Raw genomic sequence first — 27444 nt, 5'->3', positions numbered from 1 at the left:
ACTCACACTGATGAAATCTGCCGTTAACGAGAATTCAAATAACCTCCCGTATTCCCTCCCAAGACAACTGAAAGAAGACTCTGAATAGCCCCGGAGTTGGCTTTGTCCTCTTAATTACCCTCTGTAATCAGAGACCAAACACGGAGGATCTGGGCAAACAGCAGCAATATTTAATCATCACTTTAGACCATCTGCAACTGTTTTGCAGCAACACGTAAAGTTTATGGATTCCTGAGCTTTGGATAAGCGGCCAGGTGCTGTTTAATTGTATTTTTTGTTGCAAGAGGTTGCTTTTCCCGTTCTGGCAGACACTTGGTGCTGAATTGGTGGCACGGTGCCTGCAGTCTTCCACGCCAAGTTTGGCTCTGAGGGAGAACATCTTCTTGCCGAAGCAAGGGCACAGATTACACATTTAGAGGAGAAAATTCAAAACAGTGTAAGAGGAAAGCAATTATTTTGGGTTGTGCTGAGGGAGGTTGAGAAGACCAACTCATTTGCAGCAAGAGATTAAAATCAGAGAGCTGAGGCACCACACCACCTCCCTGACAGCCGGTACCATCCCTGCAATGAGGACAGCCAAGGAGACCTTGAGCCAGCCCACAGCCCAGCCCAGAGCAGGGAAGCTCCCAAATCCAAGGCTAGAGCGGGCCAGGAGCTGCTGGGCGAGCTGCCAAGCCGCCCTCCCCTGGCCATCTTCTTCAAGCCACCCTTCCCAAAGGCAGCGGCTGACCCTCAGGATGGGAGGCAGTGAAATCTGCTGTTTCCAACTATTTTCCCCACCTCTCAGCAGGAAATGCCCTCACAGAAGAGAATCTCATTTTCTCAGAACCAGAGCTATTTGCCTGCCTTCTCCTCCTCCACTTCTTTCACCTGTACCCACCAATGTACCCAGTTCTGGAGGTCTGAACTCAGCAACCACTGACTTCCAATGCTCACTAAAGCACCACCCCAGCCAGTGACACAAGAACCACCTGCATTCAGCTGAGAGCCCAGAAGAGCACAGAGCCAGGACAAATCCTTCAGGAACGATTTCAGCAGTTGGCTGAAAGCTGCAGAATGCATTTCCCCACTGCTAAGAACAATTTTAGCAGCAAGAAATGGAATTAAAATTTAGATACCCTGCAGCTAAGCGGCACTTCTTCACCTTGACAGAATAGAGCCCCCACTGTCACAAGCAATCACCCCCTGCCCATGCTGAAAGCTCATCCAAGGGAAAGCTGCACAAAATCCAAGTGAGCCAAGCAAAGTGGATGGACACTTCCCTCCAGAGTGGAGGGAATCCTGGGTAGTTCACATTCTGAGAGCGAGAGAAAAAACAACTAACAAAACCCCAAACTGGAACTTGGTTAAAAAATGACAAAGTTCATTCAGGTATACCTCTCTGTGCCTTACCCTGCACCCCAGACGTGTAAGGGACGACATTACTAAGCCCCAGATGGGGTGGAGAAGGCCAAAGAATCATAGGAATGTAAGAAATGAGAATTCTAATTTGATGTTGAAAAATATAAAGAAATACAGAAGTGGAGTGGATCTCAGACCAGCAGGGCTGTGCTGTTGGATGCAGCAGGATGTGCATGTTTGAGACAGAGCAAGCCACAGAAGGAAACATCCTGGAGATTATCAAGGAAGAATCTAGGGGAGCTCTCAAAGACAGACTGCCCCAGAAACTTCAATACCATTGGGAAAACTGGTGAGAAACTTCTCAAACGCAACAGCAAATTTCCCTTTTCCCCCGAGCATCTCCAAACACCACATTCCTTAAACACAAACACGGAGTGAACAGCAAGACACCCCCTTCACCTCTGTGCCCCGCGGAGTCAGGCACATCAGGAGAGCACCAGGAATTCTGTGCTCTCAGCTCGGAGCAGACCTGGCCACACCTATACGGCTGAAAATGCCTCGGGGTGTTTTCCTCACCCAGGGAAAACCCACGGCTGCAGCCGGGCTGAGAACTGGAGCAAAGCCCGGCATTATTCCAGCCAAGGTGTCAAAATGTTATTTCAGTTTATGCCTTCATTCCCTGTTTCACAGAAACACCTGAAATCTGCTCCTGGGACAATAAACCATCCCACTCAATACCTGCACACAACGAGCCATCAGGGACCGCAGGGCAAGGGAAGAAAACGCTCCGAGTAAAGGAAAACTTTTCTAAGGAGAACTTTTAAAAACATATTTTGATAAAAATGAAATTAAATTAGTTTTGTCATAAAACAGGGAGAAAAAGACATGCTAGAACAGCCACGGAAGGAGCTCAGGCTTCGCTCCAGCTCAGGCGGGCACCAACCTGCCCATCTGTGGCCGAAGCGACACCGGCAAAGCCGCGGTGCCGCGGAGCCCCCGGTAATCGGCTCCTACCGGGCACGGCCGCGCCGAATAAGAGGAGAGACCCCCAAAACTTAGTGGCACTTTAACCAGATCCCGCGCGAGTGCGGCCGGTGAGGCCCCGCACGGCGGCCGATCCAGGCCCGCGGCCGCACCGGAGCTGGAGCAGCATCGCTGCCGCTGCAGCGGGGCCACGGACGAGGTCACCTCCGCGCTGGCTGCCGGAGCGCAGGGGACCGCGACACCCCCAGCACGGCCCAACCTCCCGAGCTCACCTGGTAGCTGAGCAGCTCCCCCACGTCCATCGCACCGACCGGGCCCCGCCACCGGGAACCTGTCGCAAACCACCGGGGCCGCGCGACACCTGCCGTAAGGCAGGCAGCGCAGGCCGGGCGGCGGGGCGCCACACTGCCGGAAAGCGAGGCGAGAGGGGACCGTGCCGGAAAGGGAGAGGCGGGAGGCGCCACACTGCCGTAAAGCAGTGCGGGGCTGTCGCGAACGGGAGCGGGCGGAGCGGCGTCGCCGGGGCCATCCCCTCCCCTCACGGGTCTCGAGGCAGGGCTCGGGGCCCTCCCACCTGTCCCCCTGTGCCGCGTGGCACAGGACAGGGAGAGAACGAGACCCCGACGCCCCGCCGGTGACAGGAGGGCCCGCTCTGCCCCGAGCAGCCGGTGCCACGGGCGAGGCTGGCAGCGGCGGGCCCGTCGCCGCTGTGCCCCGGGTGGGGAAGCGACACCCGGCAGAGCCCCCGGAGCGCTCCCCCGGGCCAGCGGGAATCAGCCTTTTCTCGGGACACGGTTTCCATAACCTTCCAAAGGCGCTGCCAGCGGTTATTGACAACACACTTCTATTTATACCCGGCGTCATTAACCGCTGTCACCTTGAAAACACGCCAATAACTGGGCTCTGAGCGCGGCAGCAGCGACGTGACGGGCCCTCCGTTTGCTGAGGTCGTGACAAATCGCTGTGTAATTCCACAAGATGCAGAACCCCAGACAGACTGAGGCATTTCTCAATTTAACAAATAAGAATAATTAGAAGAGAGTCAACTCGGCCAAAATCGTACTGAATTTATTTCAACTGTGCTTCAAAAAACAGTTTTGAGCTAAAATAATTTTTCATAATGATCGCAGCTATTACGCAGTTATCTCAGCAGGAGTCTTGTTTGAGAAACCTCAGAAAATTAAAAAAATATATAATGTTTTTGAAGGAGTCCCTCACATCCCCCATTGTTTCAAGAAAATATAGGAGATCAGTCATGGCAAAATTAACTCAACAAATCTGCATGTTAAAGATGAGATAAATAGAAGATCATTATTAGCTCATCTGGCTTTGGGGTATTGAGCGTTCAGATAATTCCCCAGCTGTGAAACCTCCACATTTGGAGACACTGGAGGGGTACTGGCACATACTGGGAATGGGATTCAGCTACTGGGAAGCCTGACCCCCACCCTGGGATAAGCACAATAAGTGGGGATAAGAACTGACCACCCACAGACACACAGAACACGATGAGCTGCTCCTGCCCCGAGGCTTCCCCTCCACCTCATTCCAGGCAAGTGGAACAGCTCTGGGAGGAGCTGGGGGAAGGCAAAAATCAGCAGTGACAAGAAGAGCCCCAGTCGAGCGAGGCTGGCACCTTTGCCTCGAGCTTCTTGTTAAAGAAAGGGATAGAAAATGTTCACCTCCCTGACAGGATGCAAAGGCCAGGGGCAACACTCAAAAAAACCAAAAGCAGGAATTTGAAGAACCCAGGTACCGCATTGCTGCCTGGGAAGCCCAATTCTCATCCGGTCCTACAGGGCAGGATGTAATAACAGAATTTTTATCCAATAAGGTGAGTTGGAGCACAGGGACAAAATATTGAATTAAAAAGTGAAACCAGGAGCAAAATCAAAGTATTAAAACAGCTCTGAAGGAAATAAATGAAGGATGAAGACAAGCAGCTGCCTGGGTGGTGGGTAGTGCATGGGGCTGGCACCAGCCTCTCCCAGGTGGAACATGCAGCAAAGCTGGGTGAGGGGCTGAAGGCTCTGGATAGGCTGAAGCAAACCCTGGGACTTGGCTTGGTCAGGAAAACAAGTACTCCTGGCTTCCTCTTCCCAGGCACCCACCTTCCACAGGGGATGGGGTACCACCCTCAGGGCTGGCCATGTTCCCAGGCCTTTCATGACACTTTTCCCTGCATGGCCACAGAGGAGCCAGGACCCAGCAGCAGCTGCAGATGAGGCTTATGCAATGGTCTCAGTATGGAAATACCAGATCCTCATCCCAGCAAAGCAGGGCTGCAGGGGATGCTCAGAACCATGGATGGGAGCAGAGGTGGGAGGAGGAGGAGAGGAGGAGAATCCTGCTTTAATTTTATTCCGAGTTCAGGTTTCAATCCAGATGCCTCGAGATCTAATTCCGAATAAATAATTGTACTGAGTAACCCAGGTCCCCCAGTGATTAACTAAACACACTGAGGCTCGCTGAAATTGAATTAGTGGTGTGCACTCAGCCGTTATTACCCTCCCCACGTCATGAATATTAATGAGGGGTTATTAAGAAATGTAAATGATGCCTCAGGGGGTTGGGAGCACCGGGGTGCAGGGCCGTGTGGGCTGATATGACAAACCATTAGGAAAACAGCCTGATTGAAGCCACTTTTTAATTATGTCAGATCTCGCTCTTTGGCGGGTGCAGCCGCATTTCCGGATGCTTTCGTCTTTATTAAAATGAGAAAAAGGGAACAAGTCAGAGCTGGAATGGGAAATGAGCCTTTGCATGGGGGAAGATTCAGCTGCCCAACAGCCTGGCATGTGGGGGTGACTGGGTCCTGCACCCCACAGGGTTCCCCCCAGCCAGGACATCCCCATGCTGACAGAGGGGGACACTGGCACCCCCACAGCACCTGCACCCCATCCCTGGACCCCCACAGTCCTCAGCTCCCCACCACAGCCCTGCTGCCTGCAGCCCCTTGCCTCGGTTCAGCCTGGCTGGGCAGTGGAGCGACTGCCACAGGCTCATGCATTTTAACAGGCTCTCACAGGGCTCCCCGCACCGGAATGGGAGCTGACAGGGCCAGCTGAGTTAATCAGAGTGGATAATGGAGGGAAAGAGAGAAATCTCAGCCCAAATTGCTGCAGAAATCATGAGCCGGGACTCAAAACCATCGAATTAAGCAGGGATGATGCTTAAAGGGGAAAGCAGCAGCTCTCCCAGCCTGCTGTCCCACTGAAGCAGGGAAGGAGAATGGCCACAGAGCCTCTGTCCTCCCACAGAGGGTAGGGGCCACCAAACATTGAGGAGACCCTGTTTCACGGCAGAGATGTGCCACTGGCACTGGGACAGACATCTCAGTCCATCCAGCTCTGCCCCATCAGGGGGTCACACACTAAACAAAGCAGGCCAGGGGCTGTTCTTTGGAGGGCACCATCAGATCACATGCTTAGTAGTAGTGACAAGCATGGCACAAGCCTGGACCTGCTCCACCATCCCAACACTCACTCCCCTCTGTGTGCTCACCCTCCGAGAGTATCAAACCCGGGTGCCTGGACAGGGCTGAGCCACCAGCAAGGGAACAATGGGCATGAGATGGAATCACAGCCCATCCCTGCGCCAGCATCGCGGCGGTGTCACCGCAGACAGATGGAACAGTCTGGGACAGGCACGCACACGGAGTTCGTTGGGATTCAGGTCTCTCCGCCCTGATAGCTTCATAGCATCAGGCTGCTGCTTAATTGCACCCGTAAGTGTTGGAATTACTGAAGGGTAAAATGCAAATGGTGTAACCTTTCCTGAGCTCACCCGGCACTGCTGTGCCGGCTCCGTGCCGAAGGGAGCTGCCTGAATCCCTTCCCGCCTCTTAATTGCTCAAAAGCTGCTGGGAGATGCCCTCCCCAGGCCCCAGGAGGGAGAGGACAGGCCCCTTATCAGGGTTGTGTGCTGGTTCCCCGGAGGTGCTGGGGAAGCCCTGGGAGCTGCCACTTCCCCAGTCTCACCATGACACCCATTCCAGCCCCACAGCACTGTGACCAGCTGAGCTGGGGCTGTGAAGGTGTAAGCACGGATCAAAACACAGCCTGTGCCCTCCCTCTCCAGTGCCACCTTCCCACCCTGAAAGCCTGGCACAGCTCCTGGCCAGGATCCCCACGTGCTTGGTCCTGGGGTCCTGTGGTGCAGGATGCCAGGGCACAGCACTGGCGGGGCCCACAGCACAGCAGGAGCTGGAGGGCTCCAGTGCCAGCATGGGAACCCAGCTGTGGTTTCATGGTTAATGAGATTTTCATGAACCTGCGAATCATTTGGTGGGAGGGGAGGGGACAGGCCCGGGTAATTAAAGGTTGCTGACCTGTGAAATCAGGTGGTGAGAAGCCAGTGTGCTGAGGGTAGATGGGGCGGGAGGGGGGAGGGAAGAGGAAGGTGCAAGGGGAGAGGGTGCCTGTGGTCAGGCTGTCCCTGCTCTCACCTGTGGCAATGCCACTCACTGTCCTGGTACAGTTGGAGGCTGGGTGCTGAAGCAGCACCTTATTTATGGCTCTACTTCTCTGAGATAAACTCCACAAAGTGTGACAATCAAAATTAAAGATTTCTCCAGAAAGGCAGCCTAGGGGAAATCACTGCTGCGGCCAGTGGAGATTTCCCAACGGTGACTTTTAAATTAAAGGAGAAAAAAATTTCTTTAATTTGGCAGCATGCATGGGATGCAGCTCACTGGGCACGTTATTATCCAGCTCAGCAAATGCTCCCAGAATTCACTCGTGCTCCAAATTACCAATCTATCTGTGAGGCTGCACATCCCCACCTGTGCCAGCATCAGCCTGCACTGGGGGGCTGCGTCCCAGCGGGGACTGGGTGTGCCCTGACACCCCAGAGCTAAGTCCTGGCAGCTGCCCCCTCCCCACACAACCCAGTTTTTCTGTCCAAGCTGGAGCAGCTGCTGCATGTCCTCATCACAGGAGCTGCCCAAGGCCATGGGGAATGGTGGCGCAGGGGGTGCAGGCAGCTGTGGCCCTGCCAGCCCTGGCACAGCTCTTCCCCTCCCTCTCCCCAGCCCCTTCACGATGAAGCAATGAAATTATTTTTCTACTTGAGTAGTTTTCAATTTAGATTAAGAAAAATCTGCGCTCCGTTAGCGACGCCGCAGTAAATCACGCGCGGGCGGCGCGGTGCGGCCGCAGCCCCATCGCTTATCGCCTGCAAACCTTTTTTCACGTTGACAGGCTCTGAGTGTGACATTGAGTAGGGCAGCAACAGTCTGGCAGGGACACTGCAAAGGGTGGAGGATCCCACCTGGCGCTCTATCTGGGGCAGCACCCAGGACAGGCAGGCACCCTGGGAAGGATCAGGCTCACCACCATCCCATCCAATCCCTGCCAGTCCCAGCATGGCTTGACAGCATGCTGGGGGCACACTAAGTGCCTGCTGCCAGCATCACTCAGTACTCCAGCAACCCACCAAGCCGTTGCTCTTGCCCATCACACAACACAGCTGTGACGGTGCCATCACTGGCTGCCCTGCAGCCACACCACGAGCAGGTCCCATCCTCACGCTCATCTCAGCACTGCTGCCATCACTGTGCCAGCACCATCAAAAGGAGCATTTGACAGAAAACAAACCTTTTTTTTTCCCTCTGGTTCTTGCAGCTCGTTTATCGCTGGCGCGGGGCAGGCGGAGCTGTCAGCGCCTGAACCTCACTCATCCGTTTAACCTTGGGGGAAGAAACACATTTGTGCTGGATAACGTGCATCAGATGGTGGCACCAGGAGCGCCTGTAGCTGCTGTGCCTGATGGATGGGCTACAGGGGCCTCGCCTGACCTGTGCTTGTATGTTATCTGCATTGCTGCGGGAGGCTTTTCATCACGCCGACAGCTCCGGCAGCACCAGCCTGGCAGGAGCAACTCACCTCACCGGGAATGGTTGAGGGCACTGCAGCCACAGGCACCCGGCCCCATGGCTGTACTGGCATCGTGGCACCTGTGGCAGCGAGCCACCATGCCAGACGACATGTGTCAGGCTGTGCCCATGCCAGATGCCTGGCTGCGGTGGGGCTGGAGGGACAGGGAGAGCAGAGGTGGTGCCTGCCATGCTGAGAGGACAAAGGACACCCTCACTGCTGGCAGTGCCAACCAGGCCAGCTGAAAGGAGAGGCCAAGCCGCTGCACTTGTTCTTTGGGTGACATTTTGCCAACAAGGGGTCCTGTGACAGTGACAGAGAGGGCATGGTGCTGGGCAGCCTGGAGCCCCGGTGACAGATGAGCGCTGCCAAGTGCCGACACAAAAGCCATTTGGTGTAGGGAAATGATAGATGCTAACACTAATTTTAAGCACAGGCAGCCGAATTCTTCCAGACAGTCTCGGCACTCAGGATTTAGGGCACAGCTGCTGGGTTCAGATAAGGTGTGAAATCAGCCCAGCGTGCAGGGTGTTACTTGGTAATGAATGGCCAGTGATGGATGGGGGTGGCTCAGTGCTATAACCTCCACATTTGGAGCCTTTCACATCTCTTGCCATCCATCCTGGTTGCTGCCAGGCACCAGGAGAAAGAGCCAGGAACTGGCAATGGGCACACACTATGCCGGGTGAGCACCACAGTTTGTATTCCCCCTGCACCACTGGCAGGAATACCAGAGGGGTCTGGGAACAGATCCTGCCCAAGCTGGAGCAATTACAGCTGGTTTCTCCAGTACCACCAGCAGCATGGCCACACACATCACCTCTCCTTCCTCTCACTATGGAGCAACACTAGCTGCTTCCATGTGCTGGCAGCACCCTGGTAAGGAAGGGGATGGTGAGTGATCCTGGCATCCATAGGGACATCCCTGCTCACCCAGCACTGCTGTAGTGAGCAGCCTCAGACCCACGTGTACAACGCAGGGACAGTGCCAGCCCAAAATATTTATGGTGAAAGTGATGCTGGAAATGGCAAGTGCTGTGCTTGTCTGTAGCGTTTAATCTTTCCTCTGACCTTATAAAAAAATCTATTTGTGTTGAGATTTTAAATTCACTTCCTAAATCATCCACTACAGGCTTCACACCGTATTAATTCCTCCTCAAGCAAATGAGTTTGGTATTTGTTCTTTTCCGGTACTGCCAAAGCCAGAGTGCTGGAAGGATGAATGCCATACTCCCCTCAGACCTAATGCCTGTGCCCCAGCCAGCACTCTGTGCCCCTCACACCCCTGTGAGCAATGTCACCCTGTGTGCACACTCACCCCCACACACAGCACCTTGAGGGGATCCCATCTCCTCCAGCTCACAGGAGAGCTCCAGCTGGATGGTCACCTCTGTCACCTCCCAGGAGGTGGAGAAGGAAGAATCAGAGGTGGGGGTGAAGGCCAGGGTCAGCATAGAGCAGCAGCTGTCCAGGCACCCTCCTGCCTTATGGGTCAGAGACTGCCTGGTGCCAGGGGACACATGGCACTGCTGCAACTGGGACAGATCTTCCAGAGGAGCACACCAACACACAGCCATCAGTCCAGAGCCACTGTCTGCCAGGATGAGATGTGGGCAGTCCTGGTATTGAGCAAATCACTGGGAAACCAGGTGCACCTGGGGAAATACATCAAAGAGTTACTGCTGATGAGGGTTACAGGTTATTCCCTGCTTACACACTGCACCTGGGCCCCTCTTCTCCCAGGATCTAAAAGGAGGGGTTAATGATAAACCATGAGGTTTATCAGTCCCTGTGCAATGGGCATGAGCAGGGTGAGCGGACAACCTGCTCCTGATTTATTGTCCTGGAAACATTTTATATAGGCAATGTATTTAAAGGAACTAATTAGAATTGTATTAATATTTATGGACCATATGGAGAAGCTGATAACTGCTATTGGAGGGTATTAGCTGTTATCTTACACTGGGCAGGACAGTGATGTTTGGAGGCAACTTTAATTGTGGTAAGAGCAGCCAAGGTCTCACCAGCAGCCAGTGATAGCAACCCACCTGTCACTGCATGGCCAAACTATGCCGGAATTAATAACTCTGCTCACATGGTTCCCCTGAGCAGCAGAGCATCCCTCCAGGCATCCCTCCACAGGGATGGGAGCCGTGCTCTCCCAACCCCCTGGAGCAGCAGCATGGTCTCCATTCTGGACACGATGCTCCCAGCCCTGTCACTGCCAGTGCTCCCATCCATCCAGCCTGGAGCAGGGGGCCAGGAGGGGCCCCAGGGACAGGCACCCCAGCAGTCCCTGGCTCATCTATAACCAGCTCCCTGCCCGCACCCGACCTCTCGCTATAGCAAAGTTCACATCAATTTTCCTTCCCCTCATTTGTCTGTAAACCATGAAGAAAAATCACTGCCGTCCGCCCGCATCAGGCCGCCGCTGTGATGTATGGCTGTAATAAAATCCCCATTTTGGGAGGCCGCCTTCCCGCGCCGCCAGCCGGGCGCCACGCGAGGCCGTGCCACCAGCCGAGTGCCATGCGTGGCACAGAGCCGTGAGCAGCCAGCACCAGCCCAGCCTAGACCTTTGCATCCTGTCTTGCCTTCACTGCATTATGGATAGGGGCTATTAGAGCTGCTATTGAGCAGCAGTCCCTGCGAGTGTTCAGGCAGCCAGTGCTGTTTAACCCCCAGATTGTAAGGGACAGCTCAAGGCAGGGCTGAGCGGGGCTGCAGAGGGCAGTACCCTCCCTGTGCTGGGCACCCTGCTCACCCTGGGCCTGCCTGATGTCCCTCAGCTCCCCCAGCTCTAGGAACAGTGTGCTGGGCATGAGGTGCCAGCACACTGGCTCCCACAACCAGGAACTTTCATGTCAGCACCCAGCAGCAGCCACGGTGCCAGCTCAGCGCCAAGCAGTCCGAGAGCACATGAGCAGGGACACCTTCCATTGGACCAGGTTGCTGCAACCCCTGTCCAACTTGGCCTTGAACACTTCCAGGGATGAGGCAGCCACAGCTTCTCTGGACAGCCTGTTCCAGTTCCTCACTGTCCTCACAGGGAAAAATTCCTTTGTAATCGCTAATGTAACCCTGTCCTCTGTCAGTGGGAAGTCATTCCACCTTGTTCTGTCACTCCATGCCCTTGCCCAAAGTCCCTCTCCAGCTCCCTTGGGACCTTTTTAGGCACTGGAAGGTGCCATAACTCTTAGGCTCCATAACGGAGCCATCTCTTCTCCAGGCTGAACATTCCCAGCTCTCCCAGCCTGGCTCCAGAGCAGAGGTGCTCCAGCCCTCGGAGCATCTCAGTGGCCTTCTCCGGACCCGCTCCCTCAGCTCCACATTCTGCTTATGCTGGGTCACCCCCGGGGACGGGAACGGGGGGCGCTGCCGGACCCCGGCAGAGCCCGGTCCGCTCCCTGTCGGCTCCGGCGGAGCAACAGCCTCCTCTGCCGGCCGCCGCGAGGGATCGGCTCCGGGACCAGGACGGAACCGGCCCCCGAGCCGCCCCACACGGCGGGACGGGACGGGGGAGCCGCCAGAGGCACCGGCACCTGCTGGGAGGAGCTGCGGGAGGGAAGGGGGTGTAGGTGGGGAGGGGGCTGCCCAGACCAGGGAGTCCATGCCCCACAGCCCGGTGGCGGAGGGCACGCCAGGCTCACACTGCCATGTGCCGCACGAGTGGCACGGGCCATCGCTGATGCCGCTCCACGCCGTGACACGCATCGGGCATACAGCAGCTGGGCGGGAAGAGTGCAAGGCCCCCGCAGAGCCCAGGATCGCCAGCACCAGCTAAAGGGCCAGGGCTGCTCGGGAGAGGCAGGTGACCCCCCCACATCGCCACCACTGCACTGTGGCACATGCCACATTAGGGCAAAGGTGTCACATAAAGGGACCCCATGCATGTGACCAGGCTGTTCTTAAAGCCCCTGGTTCCTGCTCATGTTTCCTTTTGATTTAGACACAGAGTTCTGCCAGCAACAAATGCATTCGGCTGCTCAGAACAGGGATGACGCACACAGGAATTTCCAAGTGGGAAAGTATGATCGTTGAGCTGTAAAACCCTGAATGAGGTCACAGAGGTCACATTGCCTTCAGCACAGATGCCTGCATCCTGGCAGGCTGGCCTTGTCACAACTTCCCAGGCAGGGTGTGTCCCTGGTGTCCCCCCACACACTGGGACCCCAGCCGGGGCCATTCTCCATCTCCAGCACAGGACAAGTCTCTTCCACCAGCCCCTCAAAAAGCCTGGTTCTGTCCCTCTCCACCCACTGCAGCCCTGGCTGTCCCCTGTGGTTTGCTGCAGCCCTGCCAGACCCCTGCCCTGTCCTCCAAGTCAGATTGCCTCTGCCCAACTTGCCAGCAGCACCTGCAGGTGCCCTTTGCCATTCAGTGAGGCGCAGAGAGCTGTTGAGCTGTGCCCGCATGGCCACAGCTCAACAATGAGAGGAGCCACAGAACAGCCCCCTGGCAGGGCTGCAGTCCCTTGACCATGGCCCTGTCTGCATGGAATGGGATGCAGGAGGCAGAGGTCCTGCTCAGCAGGGTCTCAGACACAGCAGTGGCAGCACAACGGGGTCCCAAGAGCAGGGAGCACACCTCACCCTTGGCATAGTTACCCTTCACATGCTCAGTTGGGCTCCCTGTGACCCCCCACACCTTTGACCTTGGGCATCCCAGGGTCACCTCTCACCAGTCTGGGGGCATGGGGAGGTGAGAGGCAGCCACAGTGCTGACCCCGCCATAGCACCCATCTGCTGGGACATGTCTGCAGCCAGTGACATGTCGGCACTGAGCCACCAGCCTGTCCCCACGGAGGAATGGTGCTCAGCAACGGGTGAACCCAGCCTTGTGGGTGTCTCATGGAGGCTTCCCACGCTCTGCTCCCCCTGAGGCCATGCTTGCCCGCGGGGACCCAGCCCGTTGTCCCCTGAGGCTCCACTAGCGGACGTGGCATGATGCAGGCACCAGGCCAGGACTGGGACAGGCAGGTGCTGGGTCTATGGGATGGGCACAGCCCAGCAGACCCACAGCCCTGTGTCACCCCAGTAACACACTGCCAGGACAGCAGCCCCCAGGGGAACATCTTCCTGAGCAGCTCTCTCTGGGTTCCTATCCCACAAATTAATCTAATCACTTGTCACAGCCGGGTAGTTCTGGGCTCCCCATGGCTGTAGAGTGACCCCAGCCCATGGCCTCATCTCCCTTTCCCAATGAGAGTGCTGAGGGTCCTTTCCCCTGCTGCAGCCAGGTTGCCAGGGCTGGACTAGGCCAGGTAAATCATTTCTCAGGCCGTCATTGCCTCGGGCACAACTGTGACACGCAGCAGCAGTGAGTGTTTTGGCACACGAAGGTTGTGTGCATGGCCCCTCCCCAGCTCCACACAGATATAAACCCCGCCAACCTGCACTCCTCATCCACACCTTTGGCATTCACCAACATGAAGACCACCATCGTTCTGCTCCTGGGCATCCTGGCGCTGTGTGCCCAGCTGCATGCAGCCCCTACAGCTGCTGAGGAGAAAGGTGAGTGTGGAGGGGCTTGGGGTGGATGCCTCGTGCCAGCCGCTGGAGTACTGTGGGGCAGGTTAGGGCAGGGGTCCCACATGGAACAAGCAGGTAAGAGCAATCCCAAGGCACAGAGCCAGGCACATGCCAGGCTCTAGAGCATCCATGCACCACTGAAGCTGTGGCCATGCCAGCAGGGCCACCGAGCTCTGCGCCGCAGGGGCAGCGTGGGCAGGGGGGCTCGGCTGTGGCAGGATGTGGCAGTGTGGCAGGAGCCCTCAGCAGGTGCACAGCTGGACCTGAGGGGCCATGCACCAGTCCATGCCCATGGTGTGAGGACCCTGTGCTGCTGACTGAGGGGCCCAGCGTCTCCAGAGATGGGGTGTCCCTCTGTATCCCTATACTTGCTATCCCTGCTCTGTGCCAGCAACAGGAGGCTGGCTCACTGCTCGGGGGCATCTCAGTGTGCCCCTTTTAATCATTGACCACACCAGTCAGGTGATGTGACTCCAGCACTTCACTGCTGCCATGGAGGAGCCACGGTCACCCACGAGGCTTGGGCGCAGCCACCGTGACCAGGCTCAGTGGTGGTGGGAACAGCTCCCGAGGGATGCAGCAGAGACAAACCTTTGGGCCTGGTTTGGGGCTGCTGATCCCATGTGCCCAGCCAGGATCCTCCCTGGCCATGGGGACAGCTGGCAGACCCCTGTGCTCTCCACAGCCATCCTCAGCCTTTGCTGAAGAAGTACCTGGCAGAGCCAGGGCGGGGACACCAATATCCTGGATGCCATACACTGGGGACAGGAGCCAAAGCATTCCTGTCTCCCAGAAGGCGATGCCAACTGCGTGGGCTGGAGCTGCTGGCCCTGCTGCCAGCTTGCTCAGTCCCTCTTCAGGTGCTCCAGCTGGCAGGAGGCAGCTTCAGCTGGTTTGTCCCCTCAGCAACCAGCTGGGAACCTTGGAGCCACCTTGGAGCAACTGTGGGCAAAACCACTGGTGCCCACACTGCTCCCACCAGCTCTCAGTTTCCCCTGTGGTTTTCCCCTCATCTCCTTCCATGAGCCTTCCATTTCTGGGCTCCCATCTGCTGTCATCCAGCTGCTCTTGTGCTGGCATCCTCCCTCAGAGCCTCCCAGTGCTGGATGCCCACTGCCAGCACCAAGGTCACCCCACACTGGGGTCACCCCATGCTAGGGCAGAATTGTCACAGGGTCAGACCAGGGCAATGATGCTCAAAGACAGCATCAGCACAGGGCTACACCCAAGTCACAGTGGGACACCGCTGACCCTGGGTGGGTGATGTGGGACTGGCAGCAGTGCTGCTGCTCTACAGAAGCTGCTGCTGGGTCCAGGTGGGCTCTGTCCCTGTGTAGCACAGGTAGGGATGGTGCAGGTCCTTCCTCTCCATCCTGGTGGGCAGTGTGCTCACCTCCCAGCTGCTACCATCCCCTTCCCCCCCCAACTGATACAGCACTGTGCTCTGGCCCTGCTGCAAGGGCCACTGGGCTGCAATATGGTTGCTTTCATTCCTGGCATCCCAGTGTTGGCCCTGGGCCTGCTGTGGGAGCATCCCAGCCAGCCTGAGCGTGTCCAGGTCCCTGTGGCTCCTCAGCAGGTCCCCATCCAGGAGGGCACAGGGAAAACGGCTGCCTTGATGATCTCCCTGCCACCCCAGGCCTCTGCCCATGTGTCACTCCCACTGCCGTCAGCGGTGACATGAGGTGCGGCAGTGGGGCAGGCGGCTGAGCGCCGGCTCCTGTTCCTGCATAAACACCCAGCAGGGAGGGAACCACAGGCAAAGGCAAACAGTTACTGATTTACTGCCACGCCGCCGTGCCACATTGTTGACTGTGGGGTTAAATTACCTGGAGACGGACCCCGGCAGAGCAGACGCCAACTCGTGACTCAGGCAGGGATCATGTCCTGGCCCCATGCACCCTTGGCCCATGCAAATTTTCAGGATGTCTGGAGCTGGGGCTGCCTCCACCGGCAGCAAGAGCACATCACCAGGAAGAGGGCAGGTTTCATCCTCCGGCAGGATGGGTGCTGGCAGAGTGGCAAACGCTGATGTGAGCAGGGCAGCCATGCCAGGTGCCTCCAGCTTGACATTGCCTGGGGCAGTAAAGTGTCCTGAGCCACCAGATGTGCCATGGGGAAGGGTATCTCGGACAGGCTGAAAGGACTGGGATCTTACAGCCCCAGTACCACCATGCGCCGGAGCACTGGGAGTGCATGTCAGTGACACTCCCTGATAACCACTTGCACAAATGGTGGTCGGATGGTCCATCCGCATCCCCAGTGCTGTGGGAGGCTGTGAGGATGGCAGGGTCCGTGGGACAGGGCTGCGGATGGGCAGGTGCTCCCATAGCTGGGGGAACAGGGCAGGCACCTGCCCAAGGCACCGGCAGCCTGGAGCACTCTTCACTTGAGGAGCAAGAGCTGGAGGAGAACAGAGGCTGGAACAGGAGCAGGAGCTGGGCGAGCAGCGGTAGAGCTGAGCCACAGCCCCGTCTCCACTGCTGGCTCCTCCCGGCCTCGGGGCACCAGCGACCCAGGCCAGGGGCTCCATTCAAGCTCATGCCCGTGGCCGGGGCGGTGCGGGGTGAGTCTGAGCAGGAACGGGTCATGCCCCGTTCCCGGAGCACTCGCTCTGCCTCGCTCCGGGCGAGCGGTACCACTTCATCCGCAGGGCCGATCGCCCTCAGGGCCATGGCGACCCAGCGGCCCGGCGGGCTCAGCGCGGGGCTGCCTGGGGTCCGGCGGGCGGGGGCCGTGGCCAGGGGTGCTTGGCTGCCGTTCCTGCCGGGCGAGTTCTCAGCATGGCCGCCCAGTCTCCTCGAGGCTCCCCCTCCCTGGTCGGCAGCCAGCAGCAGCAGATACCTGATACTCGGGTTGTGCAAGCGCGAAGGGGGAGCCTGGCCCTGCCCGGCCCTTGGGAGCCACCCGGAAGGCCGAGCCCGCCGGCCCCACCTGGAGAGGAGCTTAAAGGCCGGCCGGGCGGCCACAGCGCAGCCGGTCCCTGCACCATGCCCACGCTCCGCAGCGTCCTCATCTTGGCGGGGCTCCTGGCTCTCTGGGCAGAGCTGCCGGCAGCATCCGCCCAGAATGACACCAGTGAGTATGAGCGCATGGCCCAGCACGGCTCGTCACGGCACGCCCGGCGAGCGGCCAGCATCCCTCCCTCCCAGCCCCAGGGCAGCCGGCGTGGGTACGGGGCGAGCACCCGTACCGGCCCCTGCCCGGCGCGGTTGGGCTCGGCAGCATCCCTGGACCCAGCCCAGGGGCCGGGGTAGCATCTCCCGGAAAGGGACGCAGCCCTCGCCCTGCCCGGCGCCGGCCGCCCCGCGCCTGCCCACGCCCCCACCTTTGCCTTGCAGCCAAAGCCGGCGTGTGCCCCAGCCCGGCGACGGATGCGGTGAACTGCACAGTGGGGTGCCAGTCCGATGGCGACTGCGAGAGCACCCTCAAGTGCTGCCCGGCAGCCTGCGGCAAGGCCTGCCAGAAGCCTGACGGTAACACTCCCTCCTGCTCCTGGCCGTGCTGCCCAGAGTCGGTGCCACTGCCACGAGCCAGCAGCCCGTCCCAGCCAGCAGCACGGGTGCTCCAGGGTGCAGTGCTGGCCACAGGCCTGGGTGCCCGATATGTGTTCAGCTGCAGCACGGGGCTTGGGGGCTGCATGGAAGCCCAGCAGGCTTGGGGTGTGCTCCTGCTGGGCCACACTCACACGTTCCTCCTCTCAGCAGTGCAGGGGCTGAGTGGACAGCCCTAAATGATGCTGGGGCTTGAGTGGAGGGTGGGGTCTGCGCCACGCCCCATTGCAGGCCTTGTTGCCTGCTCAGCCTTGTGGGCAGCTGCCAGCCCAGGATGTGGGGGGCACCGTTCTGTTGCTCACCACAAGTCCTGGACAGCGACCCAAGGAGATGGGTGCAGGAGCTGGAATCCACAGCTGCAGACAGATGGATGTGACCTGGAGGCTCCAGTGCCTCCATGGCTGCCTGCGGGACAGCGCTGGCTTGGCTGCACCACAGTGGAGGGCAGCATGGTGCAGAGCCAGAGCTCAGTGCCAGTGGCAGGCAGTGGGACAGTGGGGCAGGGGCCCCACACTGCTGGGCAAAGGCTGTTTGGGGGGCCCATGATCCTGGCTGAGGCCTGGGCTGTGCCCCCATACTATGAACAAACAGCCTCGGCCATCCATGGCAGTTGTAGAGGACAGCAGGGCCAAGACCTGCATCATATCTGCATGCTGCAGCTGTGCATCCTGTGCCAGCCCTGTGTCCCTGAGAGGGAGCACTGGGCACAGGGACCGTTGGGGACCACTATGCCATGTGGCCTCCCTGACATGTTCCCATCAGGTCCAGCTGGCAAGGAGCATCAGCAAGTGGATCTGTGGAATGGGGGAAATGCTGGGTACCGTGGTGGTCCCTCCTCCATGGCAGATAGGGGCCAGGGCCATGCCCACAGCTTCAGGAGCTGCAGGGTAGGCCCTGCCCCCCATGCCAGGGCCAGCAGGTCTCAGCCATGTTCCTTTGGTTTTCAGAGAAGCCTGGCACCTGCCCACCCGTCAACCCAGGCATCCCCATGCTGGGCGTCTGCTCCAACCAGTGCAAGACCGATGCCAACTGCTCCGGGATCCAGAAGTGTTGCAGGAATGGCTGTGGCAAGGTCTCCTGTGTGACACCCATCCTCCACTGAGGTCAGTTGGGTGCATTCCAGCCCCGGGGATCCCACAGCACCTCAGCACGGTGCCTATGCACCCATCCTGCTCACAGCCTCTGCTCCTTTGCAGGTGCAGCCACCTCCTGCCAGCCCAGCCACAGGGAAGCTGCTGCCCGATGCCCATCCTTCATGCCCTGGCCGTGGCCCTGCACCATCCCCCTGGCTTGGAGCCTTCAGCCTCAGTTCTCTCCCTGAGGTTCTCTGCTCAGGGCAAGACCCCTGCACTCTCACCAATAAAGCAGCTTCTCCCTAACACGCTGTGGCTGCCTCTCCATCCCACACCATGGCCACCTCTTTGTTCCATGCTGTGGCCACCCCTCCATCCCACACCATGGCCACCTCTTTGTTCCATGCTGTTGCCACCTCTCCATCACAAGTCATGGCTGCCTCTCCATCCCATGCCAGGGATGCCTGGAAGGGCTTCACACAAACAGCAGCATCGACCAACTCTGTCATGCCTCCAAGGGTCCCGTGCCCTGCCTGGGGCTGTCCCATGGGTCCATGGCCCCCGCTGTCCCTGCACACTGGCTCCTCCACCTTGGGTCCTCTACCATGCTCAGAGCACTGTCGAGGTGCAGCTGTGTCCGTGTCCCATCAGAGCAGAGGTGCTCTTTGCTCCCTGCTCTGCAATGGCCAGGGGACAAACAGGCTGCAGTGTGTGCTGTGTGTGCAGTGTGTGCTCGTACATGAGCATCACCCAGACTCCTCCTTATCTCTGCCCTCCCTGCCTGGCCATGGTACCTTGACCACAGCAGAAGGAGCTGAAGGAGCTTTCGGCAGTGCAACCCACATGCCACTGTCCCATGCCTGCCCCTGCCACATCCCTCCCCACCTGCTCACATCTGGGCTCCTGTTTCTGTCCTGTTTTCCCCTGGCACTTTTCTGTCTCCAGGGGCTCTGTTTCTTCTGTACCTTCCTGCTCCCTGCCCCTGGGATCAGAGTATGTCCCTCCTGCCTGGGAGGGGCTGGCACCCCCAAAGCCCCCACCCTTGGCAGAGCCATCCCCTAGGACTGAGTAAGCCCCACACCTTGTCCAGCACTACCCAGGGTTTGGTGCTGGTTCCCCTCTCTCTGAGGTGCAGGTGCAGGCTGTGCCAGCACCACAGCTCCACAGCAGCTCTGCCTGCTCCACATGTGCCAGGAGGGATCCAGTGGACACTGAAGACTGGGACAGGACACTGCTCCTGTGTCCCATCCATGCTCTCAATGGTGTGACTCTGGGAGTACTGCTTAGCCCTTGGCACAGCTGCTCACAGGTCACCAGTGACCTGGAAAGGGAGCTGCAGATGTGTCAGCCATGGGCCACGAGCCCAGCACTGGCCCAGGAGTCTCCCCCAAGCTGAATTGTTCATGCCCTGCACTCCCACAGTCCCGGAACTGGGCTGCCATGAGAAGGAGCAGCTTGGCTTGGCCACCCCTCACTCCAGCAGGGTTTAAATCCCAGCCCATTGCCCAGAAGCACACTGACTGCAGCACAATGCTGAGCCACCGCACCCTTCTTCTGGTGCTCCTGGCACTGCTCACGCTGGCCCAGCAGCACAGCCCCAGGGTCCAGGGCACTGCCCTCACCCTCACTGCATCCCCACACCAGGCCCTGCAGGGACGCTGGACCCCCACTGCCCCACCTGCCCCCCCCAAAGTGGGTGAGTGCCCAGCAGGGGCCAGCGGAGCCCCCTGGCCCCCCAGGCTGTACTGCCTCTCTGACCATGGCTGCCCTGGTGCTGAGAAGTGCTGCCAGATCGGGAAGGACTGGACCTGCCTCCTGCCCACCACAGGTACCGCTGCTTGCTCCAAGGGATGCCAGCGCAAGGGTCGGGCAATGGATGGGATGTGGGCTGGTGCCTGTGTTTGTGCCCCTGAAGGGGGTGTCCCTGCTCCCCGAGACATGGCTACATGGCTGCATGGAGCATCTCCCTCTGCAGAGAGCCCGGGATACTGCCCCCGTGCTGGCAGTGCCATCGGGCCAAACTGTGGGACAAGATGTCACAACGACACCACATGCCACTCGGGGGAGAAGTGCTGCACCCGTGGCTGCTGCACCCGCTGTGTACTTGCTGAGCCAGGTGAGGTGTCCTGGAGATCCCCATGCCAGGCTGAAGATGCCTTGGGGCAGCCCCAGGGGTCTGCAGCCTCCATTGCATGGTAGGGGGCTTGTGGGCAGTGGGGGCAGGCTGGCTGCAGGCCAAACCCTGAGCCTTCCCTCCAGCCAAACCTGGGTTCTGCCCATGGAAGCGTGCCCAGAGGAGAGCTGCTGCCTGCCCCAACCGCTGCACTGATGACCGGGACTGCCCTGGGGAACACAAGTGCTGCTTCTCTGGCTGTGGGCTGGCCTGCACCCCTCCAGACACAGGTACAGCCCTGCCAGCCCTCTCTGATGCCCACATCCAGTTCACCTCTGCACGGGTGCTAGCCCAGCTCCCCCCTGACACAGCCCACCCAGTGTGTGCCTGGCCCTTCTGCTGGACAAGGCACAGCGGCTGTGCCTGGCCAAGTGTGCAGCTGGTGGCATCCATCCAGGCCCCAGGGAGTGTGTGCCACTGGCTGTGGCTCCCGGTGCCACATGCCTGCCCTGGGCACAGCCCCAGCCCTCAGAGCTGGCCCTCAGGGTGCTGTGGGAAGGGATCCCCATGCCCAACTCCTCCGTGATGGATGGGAGATGGCTCTGAGTGCATGAAAGGCTGAACCTCCTCCTGACCCTCCCTCCTGCATCCCCTCAGACTAAAACCAGAGCAAGGATTGTCCTTCACCACTCTAGCTACCAGCTGGCATCCCATATTGAGCTGTGACTGGTCTCACTGGGTCAAACTGGTATGGTGTGAGGCTGGTGACTGAGGTCATCATGGTGCTTGGGGAAGGAAGATGAAGGCGCAGGACAGGGACAGGATGGAGACTGAGGCCGTGCCAAGAGTGGGACTGGGGACAGAATCCCAGCACAGCTGCACTCTTCCCTGTCACCAGGGAGCCACCGTGCTGCAGCAAAGCCTGGCATGTGCCCCATGGTGCTGCGGGGCTCCTTGGGGCCCTGCCTGGAGCTGTGTGACACTGACGGTGACTGCACTGGGGACGACAAGTGCTGCACCACCGGCTGTGGCCACATCTGCAAACCACCCACCAAGGGTAAGCCACCAGCACCCTGTGGGGACAAGACCCCTCTGCCCCCTCCTTGCCTGTCACTGTGACCCTCCAGGGGGCAATGGGAAGCTGGGGACTGAGCTGCTCTCCAATGGGGCAGGAGCTCAGTGAGGAGCTCACCCCTGCAGGCAGGGCAGCTCCCCCACCCTGGAGGGGTGCCCTGAGCTCCTCACCCCTTTCTCTCTCCACATGTGCTAGCATAGCCAGGTCTCTGTCCCCCTGCAGCAGAGGGTGATCAGGCAGCCAAGTGCCTCCTCCTGTGCCTGCAGGACAGGGACTGTTCCCCTGTCTCCCCTGCTGCCTGCAGCGCTGCAGCCGGGTCTGCGTCCACCCACTGTGGGTTATGGTCCCCTCCAGCCTGCTGCCTCCTGGGTCCAGCCTGGAGGGGATAGAGGGAGGCCAGGGTGGGAGCACCACAGGGCCTCCCATCCCTCAGAGAAGGAGCACTGAGGCATCCTTACTGACCACCTCACTTGCCTCTTCCAGGTACAGTGTAGCCATGGCCAGGAAGAGCTGCACCAGGAGCTGCCATTTGAGGGTCATCCTCCACCCCACTGCCATTGCACCCAAGAGCTGAGCAGAGGTGCTGGTGCACCCCACACCTCTCCCTGTGCTGGACCCTGTGCACTGGCACCAGCATTGACTCTGATGCTTCTGGTCAGGGTCCCTGGCACCCCCAGCTGTGCCATTAAGGGCTGCATGCTGCCTGCACTACCGTGGCCAAGATTCCCAGCAACCCTGCGTGAGGCAAAACCCTGCATCCACAATGGCCCCTCTGCCCCACAGCACTGAGACAGAATAAACCATCCCACATGCACCTCTGCTCTGGGTCACCATCCCTGTTCTGTGCTCTGGTTCCCAGAGGCACTGGCAGCCTGGGCTGCGTGCAGGCGGAAGATGCAGGCAGCCATCCCTGCATGCAGGCACTGCCCAAGGGCAGGGAGAGGGTCCCAGGTCCCAGCAGGTGACTTCCAGGCATAATCATTCCATGGTAACCATCCTGCTGGGCCTGGGGGCTGCATGATGTCCCCTCAGAAGTCATGGACTGGAAAACCAGTTCCCTCAGATTCCTTGTGCCAAGGAAGAGCTCATTTGCACCCCAGAGTGTCAAAACCTGGTGGGAAAAGCAGTCATGGGTCAGGCCAGATGGAGCACCCAGACAAGGAAGCGGGCAGGGAGCATCACCCGTATGCCAGGGGCCATGGCAGGACCTGATTACTCATGGTGCTGATCCCAAGCAGTCCCATGCATGGAAGCTGCCCTTGGCTGCGGAGCAGCACCATGGCAGCAGAGCTGTTAGAACCCCTCGTGCTGCGCCCATGGCCATGCCAGGACCAAGCCATAGGGTCTATCCAGAGCCCCCACTCCAGGGAGTAGAGGGGTGAGTGGGGCTGGAACAACACTCAGAGAGAGAGTGGCAGCCAGCTCCAGCAAGGATGGGGTGGTGCAACATGAGGGGCAGAAGTGCCTGACCCCATCTGGCCTTCCCAGCCCCACAGGTCACCATGACCCCAAAGCAGGGCTTGAGCAGAGATAAGCGGGGTGGCTGGCGGGGCGCCGGCGGGTTCTGGGAACTGCCCCTCCTCCTGCCCCTCCTGCCCATAGCACAACCAGCTGCCACAGCAGGCAGCTCAACTTCAGATGCCCTGCCACTTCAGGCACCCTGCCACAGACTTTAAACCAAGGCCCAGCTCAGCTCCAGACATGCACAACATCCCCAGCAGCAGCATGAGCCCGGGAGTTTTCCTCCTCCTGGGCCTCCTCATCCTCAGGGCAGAGCCGAGTGTAACACCAGAAAAGGGTGGTGAGTACCAGGAGTCAAACCCGGCAGCTGCCAGGCACAGGCAGCCTGGGAGCAGCTCCTTGCATCCCAACCCCCATGTCCCTGCCGTGTCCCCTCTGTCCCTTCCCAGCACATGCTGACAGGGACCATGTCTCAGCTGGCTGCAGCCCCTGCACCACAGCCCTACTGCCTGGGAAACTCTGCCCCCACCCCAGGGTGCATGTGTACATGCCCTCAGACCCGTGGGCACCCCCTGCACCCCACGGGCACAGCAACTGTCAGCTCCCAGTGGCACCACGTGCAGCAGGGTCTCTGCTGCATCCTGGGCACAGACCCCTGCTGCCATCCCCCCATCGTAGGACAATGCCCGGGGCGGTGGTGCCCAGCTGCGGCGTGGCTCAGCCCACACCGAGGCACGGCCGGTGCCTCTTTGTTTGAAGCAAGCAGCTGCTGTTTGCAGTGAAACTCCGGCAGCGTCTGTTTGCAGCCCAAACACCCGGACGGGCTGCTGGCAGAGGCGGCTCCCGCCTCAGCCCCGGCTGGCATCAGGAGCAGGGCACAGGTGCCAGCTGGAGCTCGCCTGTACCAGAGGCAGGGCTGCCCCAGGTTTCCCTACATGGCCAAGAGGAGCACAGGGTGCCAAGAGGAGGAGGAGGAGGAGAAGGAAGAGGAGGAGACGGCAGCAGTGAGGAACATGCTGCTTGCTGTGTGGATGCCCGTGGCAGCAGGATGCTCAGGAATAGATCCTGACCTCCAGCTGGTGCTGGCTTCACCCTGACAGGGCCAGTGACACTCCTCGTGGCATTTGCGAGGGCATACACGGGCCGTGCCATCCCACACCATGCCATGCCATGCTACACTGTGCCACACTGTGCTGTGCCATGCAAGTCTCGGTGTGGGGTCCAGCAGCTCCGGGCCATGATGCAGAGAAATCTCCAGCCCCTGGGCTGCAGTCCCTGCTCCTGTTCCCTGCACAGAGACCCACATCCTGCTTCCCCAGGGATGGAGGATGACTGGCTCTGGCACTGTCCTGACATTGCCATCCCAACGCAGGGGACTCCCAGAAACCGGGGCGGTGTCCACGGGACTTCATGCGCTGCTTGCGCCTGGAGTCCCCGCTCTGCGCCAATGACTCCAGCTGCCCCGCTGGGCTCAAGTGCTGCCTCTGGGAATGCCGGCTCCGCTGCATCCCCCCGGCAGAAGGTACGGCACCGCGCTACAGCCGCTGACACACCTCTGTCCTGGGGCAGCTGGCACCCTTCTCCCTGTCCCATTCCCAGTGCGCTGCTAACAGCCTCCCGAGCGCCGCTGGGGTGTGTGGATGGGATGGGACACAGGAAGGGGTGCAGCCAGGGCGAGGCACAGGGGTCTGACAGGGCCAGGTTTCCTGGTGCTGCCCTAGGACACTGCAGTGCAGCCTCACCTCTTGTCCCCTCGGCGCTGCAGAGAAGCCCGGTGCCTGCCCGGCAGCAGCCCCCGAGGGGCTCATTGCCCCCTGCTCCTTCCCCTGCCTGGAGGACAAGGACTGCCTGGGAGCGCAGAAGTGCTGCCCGCTGGGCTGCGGCTCTGCCTGTCTGGAGCCGGCGCAGGGTAAGGACCCGGCGGGGCCGGCTGGGAGCCCTGGCTCACCCCAGGGACTCTGTGTGCCGTAGCTGTCTCCCTGACGCCCTGGCCCCTGGGGCAGCACACGGCGCTTTCCCTGCCCCCGGCAGCTCCTGACAGCTGCCGGGAAAATCCAACGCCGGGACGTGGCCCAGGCGGGAACCAGGGACCCACGGGGCAGGCAGGGCGGCCAGTGGGGGATGCTGAGTCGTCACACCCCTTCTGCCCTGTCAGCCCAGCCCAAGCCCAGCGAGGGCCCCACGGTGCAGCCGGGACCGTTCCGGGAGCGGTGCCGAGGCGACGGCGACTGCCCCGACGCGCAGAAATGCTGCAACAGCAGCTGCGGCCACCAGTGCCTGCCGGGAGTGCCGGCCGGTGAGGCAGGACGGGACAGCATGGGACAGGACGGGCAGCGAGGGCGGGGACACGGCTCAGAGACCGGGAATGACGCCGTGGGGCTGCAGCCACCATGGCACAGAGCTGTGGCACAAACGGGACCCCTCACCCCATGCTTGCCAGGTTGGGTTCTGCCGGGTAGGGACACACTGCACAGCCCCCAGGTGGGCACTGGAGTGGGGAGGGAAGGGGGCAGTGCAACCAACCTCTGGTGAGGCCACCATCATGCTCTCATCCTGCTCCACGGTGCAGAGGACACCAGCCCTGCCCCAGTGACTCAAAGGCCACTGCAGCACCAGTGGGGATGTCTCAAGGACGAGGACTGTCCCCCGTTCCACGTGTGCTGTCACCAGCTGTGCACCAGGCACTGTGGGGCAAACAGCCAAGGTGAGGGGGCTGGGAGCCGCCCCAAAGGCTCGACAGCCCCACCTGCCCTGGTCCCCACGGCTGTCTCCAACCTGTGGCACTGCAGCCACCCCACTCTATGCCTGCAGGGAGGGACGGATTCTGCCCGGTCCGTGCCGGGCTGTTCCCCAGTTACGACTGCAGAGCCTGGTGCCGGCACGATGGCGAGTGTCCCCGCGAGGAGAAGTGCTGCCTCCGTGGCTGCGACTCCGTCTGCCTGCCCCCATCCCGAGGTGCCAGTTACGGGCAGGGGTGTCCCCCAGCTCCAGGGACTGTGACAGTGGGTGGGGAACGCCCGCTGTTGCTGCTTGCACTCCCAGCCCCGCTGCCTCCTGCCCGCAGAGAAACCAGGCATCTGCCCGCTGGCTGAGGAGGCTCCGCTGGCCCCGTGTGGCACCACCTGTACCAAGGACTGGCAGTGCCCGGGGGCTGAGAAATGCTGCAGCAGCAGCAGATGTGGCTCCGTGTGCTCAGCCCCCGAACCAGGTGAGGAGACGGTCGCTAGAACAGTGATTCCACCGGGATTGCTGTCGAAGCTCCTGGAGGCAGGATGTGGGACAGTGCTGCCACGTGGCAGGCACTCAGATCCCCGGGGCCAGGGCACCCCGAGGCTGCACAAATGGAGGTGCCTGCAATACAGGGTGGTCCCCCTCCTCCTGTCTCTTCCTGCCCCTCTCAGAAAAACCCGGTGAGTGCCCAAAGGTGAGGCCACAACACGCCTCGGAGCCATGCACGGAGATGGACTCCTGCACCCACGACAGGGACTGCTCCCGACAGGAGAAGTGCTGCTTCTCCGGCTGCGCCATGCGCTGCACCCGCCCTGCCCAAGGTGAGCGTGGCAGCCCGGCCACCAGCACAGGGAAGCGATGTGACAGCGGGGCTGGGACCCCCGCCCTCACCCGAGTCCCCTCCTCTGGCAGAGCACCCCGGGGAGTGCCCCCGGGCAGGGCCGTGCTGGGACCTGCGGCGCTGGCGCAGGAGCCAGTGCCTGGATGACAGTGTCTGCCGGCGAGAGGAGAAGTGCTGTGACACCGGCTGCGGCCGGGAGTGCGTGGCCGTGCCCAGAGGTAGAAGGCACAGCCTGTTCGGGGGGAGCTGGCCCCAGCCCCTCCAGGGCAGCCAGGTGACAGCAAGGTGGTGCCCCTGCAGACAGCGGGGACAAAGCTGATGGCCGGTGTGTGGAGGAGTGCCAGGCTGACTCACAGTGTCCCTGGGGGCAACGGTGCACCAGCATCGGCTGTGGCCACGTCTGCATGGACATCCCTGGAGGTGAGAACCAGCCAGGCCCTCTGGGAGACATGTGTGGCTGCCCTGGAGTGCCCCATGGTGAGGTGGCCCGGGCCAGATGTGCCCCAGCTGTGTGATTACCTTGCAGGCAGAGTGGGAGTGTGCCCCATCCCCAGGGAGGGGGGCACGTGCTTGGACCTGTGTGACTTCGACGAGCAATGTCCCTGGGGCCACAAGTGCTGCAGTAACGGCTGTGGCCGCGTCTGCACACCAGCCTCTCTGCAAGGTCAGCCCCTCACACTGCCCAGCCCAGCAGGGACAGAGCCTGGATCCCCTTGGCACCCACCCCGGGGCATCCTGGCCCTTCCTCCCCAATGAGAAGCTCTCACCATGACCACACTGGAACCCTGAGCTGGCTCCTCCAAGGCAGCTGTACCTGTGGGGGTCTCACACCCTCCACAGATCTGATCTGCCCCCATCCTTCTTT

At 60.1% G+C, this 27444-nt stretch overlaps 4 protein-coding genes across 5 annotated transcripts in view; 3 read left to right on the top strand and 1 right to left on the bottom strand.

Moving 5' to 3' along the window:
• The window catches only part of CTNNBL1 (catenin beta like 1), a 47234-nt gene extending 44480 nt beyond the window's left edge, over positions 1-2754 (bottom strand). The window contains exon 1 of the mRNA XM_059862561.1: positions 2598-2754. Within this exon, the coding sequence (XP_059718544.1) occupies positions 2598-2627 (30 nt within the window). The 5' untranslated portion in view covers positions 2628-2754. The remainder of the gene's footprint in view (positions 1-2597) is intronic.
• Positions 2755-16515: 13761 nt separating this feature from the next.
• LOC132335783 (WAP four-disulfide core domain protein 2-like) lies at positions 16516-18665 on the top strand. 2 transcript variants are annotated; one of them, XM_059862656.1, is made up of 4 exons: positions 16516-16810; positions 17074-17208; positions 18234-18389; positions 18483-18665. In XM_059862656.1, exons 1-3 carry the CDS (start codon positions 16516-16518, stop codon positions 18386-18388), a joined length of 585 nt encoding a protein of 194 aa, XP_059718639.1. In that variant the 3' UTR covers position 18389; positions 18483-18665. The 2 variants fall into 2 exon arrangements, with proteins under 2 accessions (XP_059718639.1, XP_059718640.1); XM_059862657.1 differs by having other exon boundaries at positions 18466-18665.
• A 136-nt stretch (positions 18666-18801) lies between these two features.
• LOC132335981 (platelet endothelial aggregation receptor 1-like) lies at positions 18802-22461 on the top strand. Its single transcript, XM_059863016.1, is given in 5 exon segments — positions 18802-20475; positions 20619-20762; positions 21371-21588; positions 21748-21835; positions 21838-22461. Coding segments are annotated over 5 exon segments (1500 nt in total). The 5' UTR covers positions 18802-19709; the 3' UTR covers positions 22122-22461.
• A 1957-nt stretch (positions 22462-24418) lies between these two features.
• Positions 24419-27094, top strand: LOC132335980 (keratin-associated protein 4-6-like). The gene is made up of 8 exons (XM_059863014.1): positions 24419-24530; positions 24774-24917; positions 25164-25304; positions 25820-25963; positions 26073-26216; positions 26410-26559; positions 26651-26797; positions 26880-27094. Exons 1-8 carry the CDS (start codon positions 24419-24421, stop codon positions 27092-27094), a joined length of 1197 nt encoding a protein of 398 aa, XP_059718997.1.
• The last annotated feature ends 350 nt before the right edge of the window (positions 27095-27444 follow it).

The sequence above is a fragment of the Haemorhous mexicanus genome, chromosome 18 (assembly GCF_027477595.1).
Source record: "Haemorhous mexicanus isolate bHaeMex1 chromosome 18, bHaeMex1.pri, whole genome shotgun sequence".
Lineage (NCBI taxonomy): Eukaryota > Metazoa > Chordata > Aves > Passeriformes > Fringillidae > Haemorhous > Haemorhous mexicanus.
The sequence above is the reverse complement of the archived record's forward strand: the minus strand, read 5'-3'. Positions and strand labels throughout refer to the sequence as shown.

What these genes read in the sequence shown, in the direction of transcription:
- LOC132335783 (XM_059862656.1), top strand. Translation starts at nt 16,516, where the DNA reads ATGGCCGCCCAGTCTCCTCGAGGCTCCCCCTCCCTGGTCGGCAGCCAG. An exon ending in ATCCGCCCAGAATGACACCA is followed by an intron (nt 16,811 to 17,073) that starts GTGAGTATGAGC and finishes TTTGCCTTGCAG; the next exon opens with CCAAAGCCGGCGTGTGCCCC. An exon ending in GGCCTGCCAGAAGCCTGACG is followed by an intron (nt 17,209 to 18,233) that starts GTAACACTCCCT and finishes TTTGGTTTTCAG; the next exon opens with AGAAGCCTGGCACCTGCCCA.
- LOC132335980 (XM_059863014.1), top strand. Translation starts at nt 24,419, where the DNA reads ATGCGCTGCTTGCGCCTGGAGTCCCCGCTCTGCGCCAATGACTCCAGC. An exon ending in CTGCCTGCCCCCATCCCGAG is followed by an intron (nt 25,964 to 26,072) that starts GTGCCAGTTACG and finishes TCCTGCCCGCAG; the next exon opens with AGAAACCAGGCATCTGCCCG. An exon ending in GTGCTCAGCCCCCGAACCAG is followed by an intron (nt 26,217 to 26,409) that starts GTGAGGAGACGG and finishes TGCCCCTCTCAG; the next exon opens with AAAAACCCGGTGAGTGCCCA.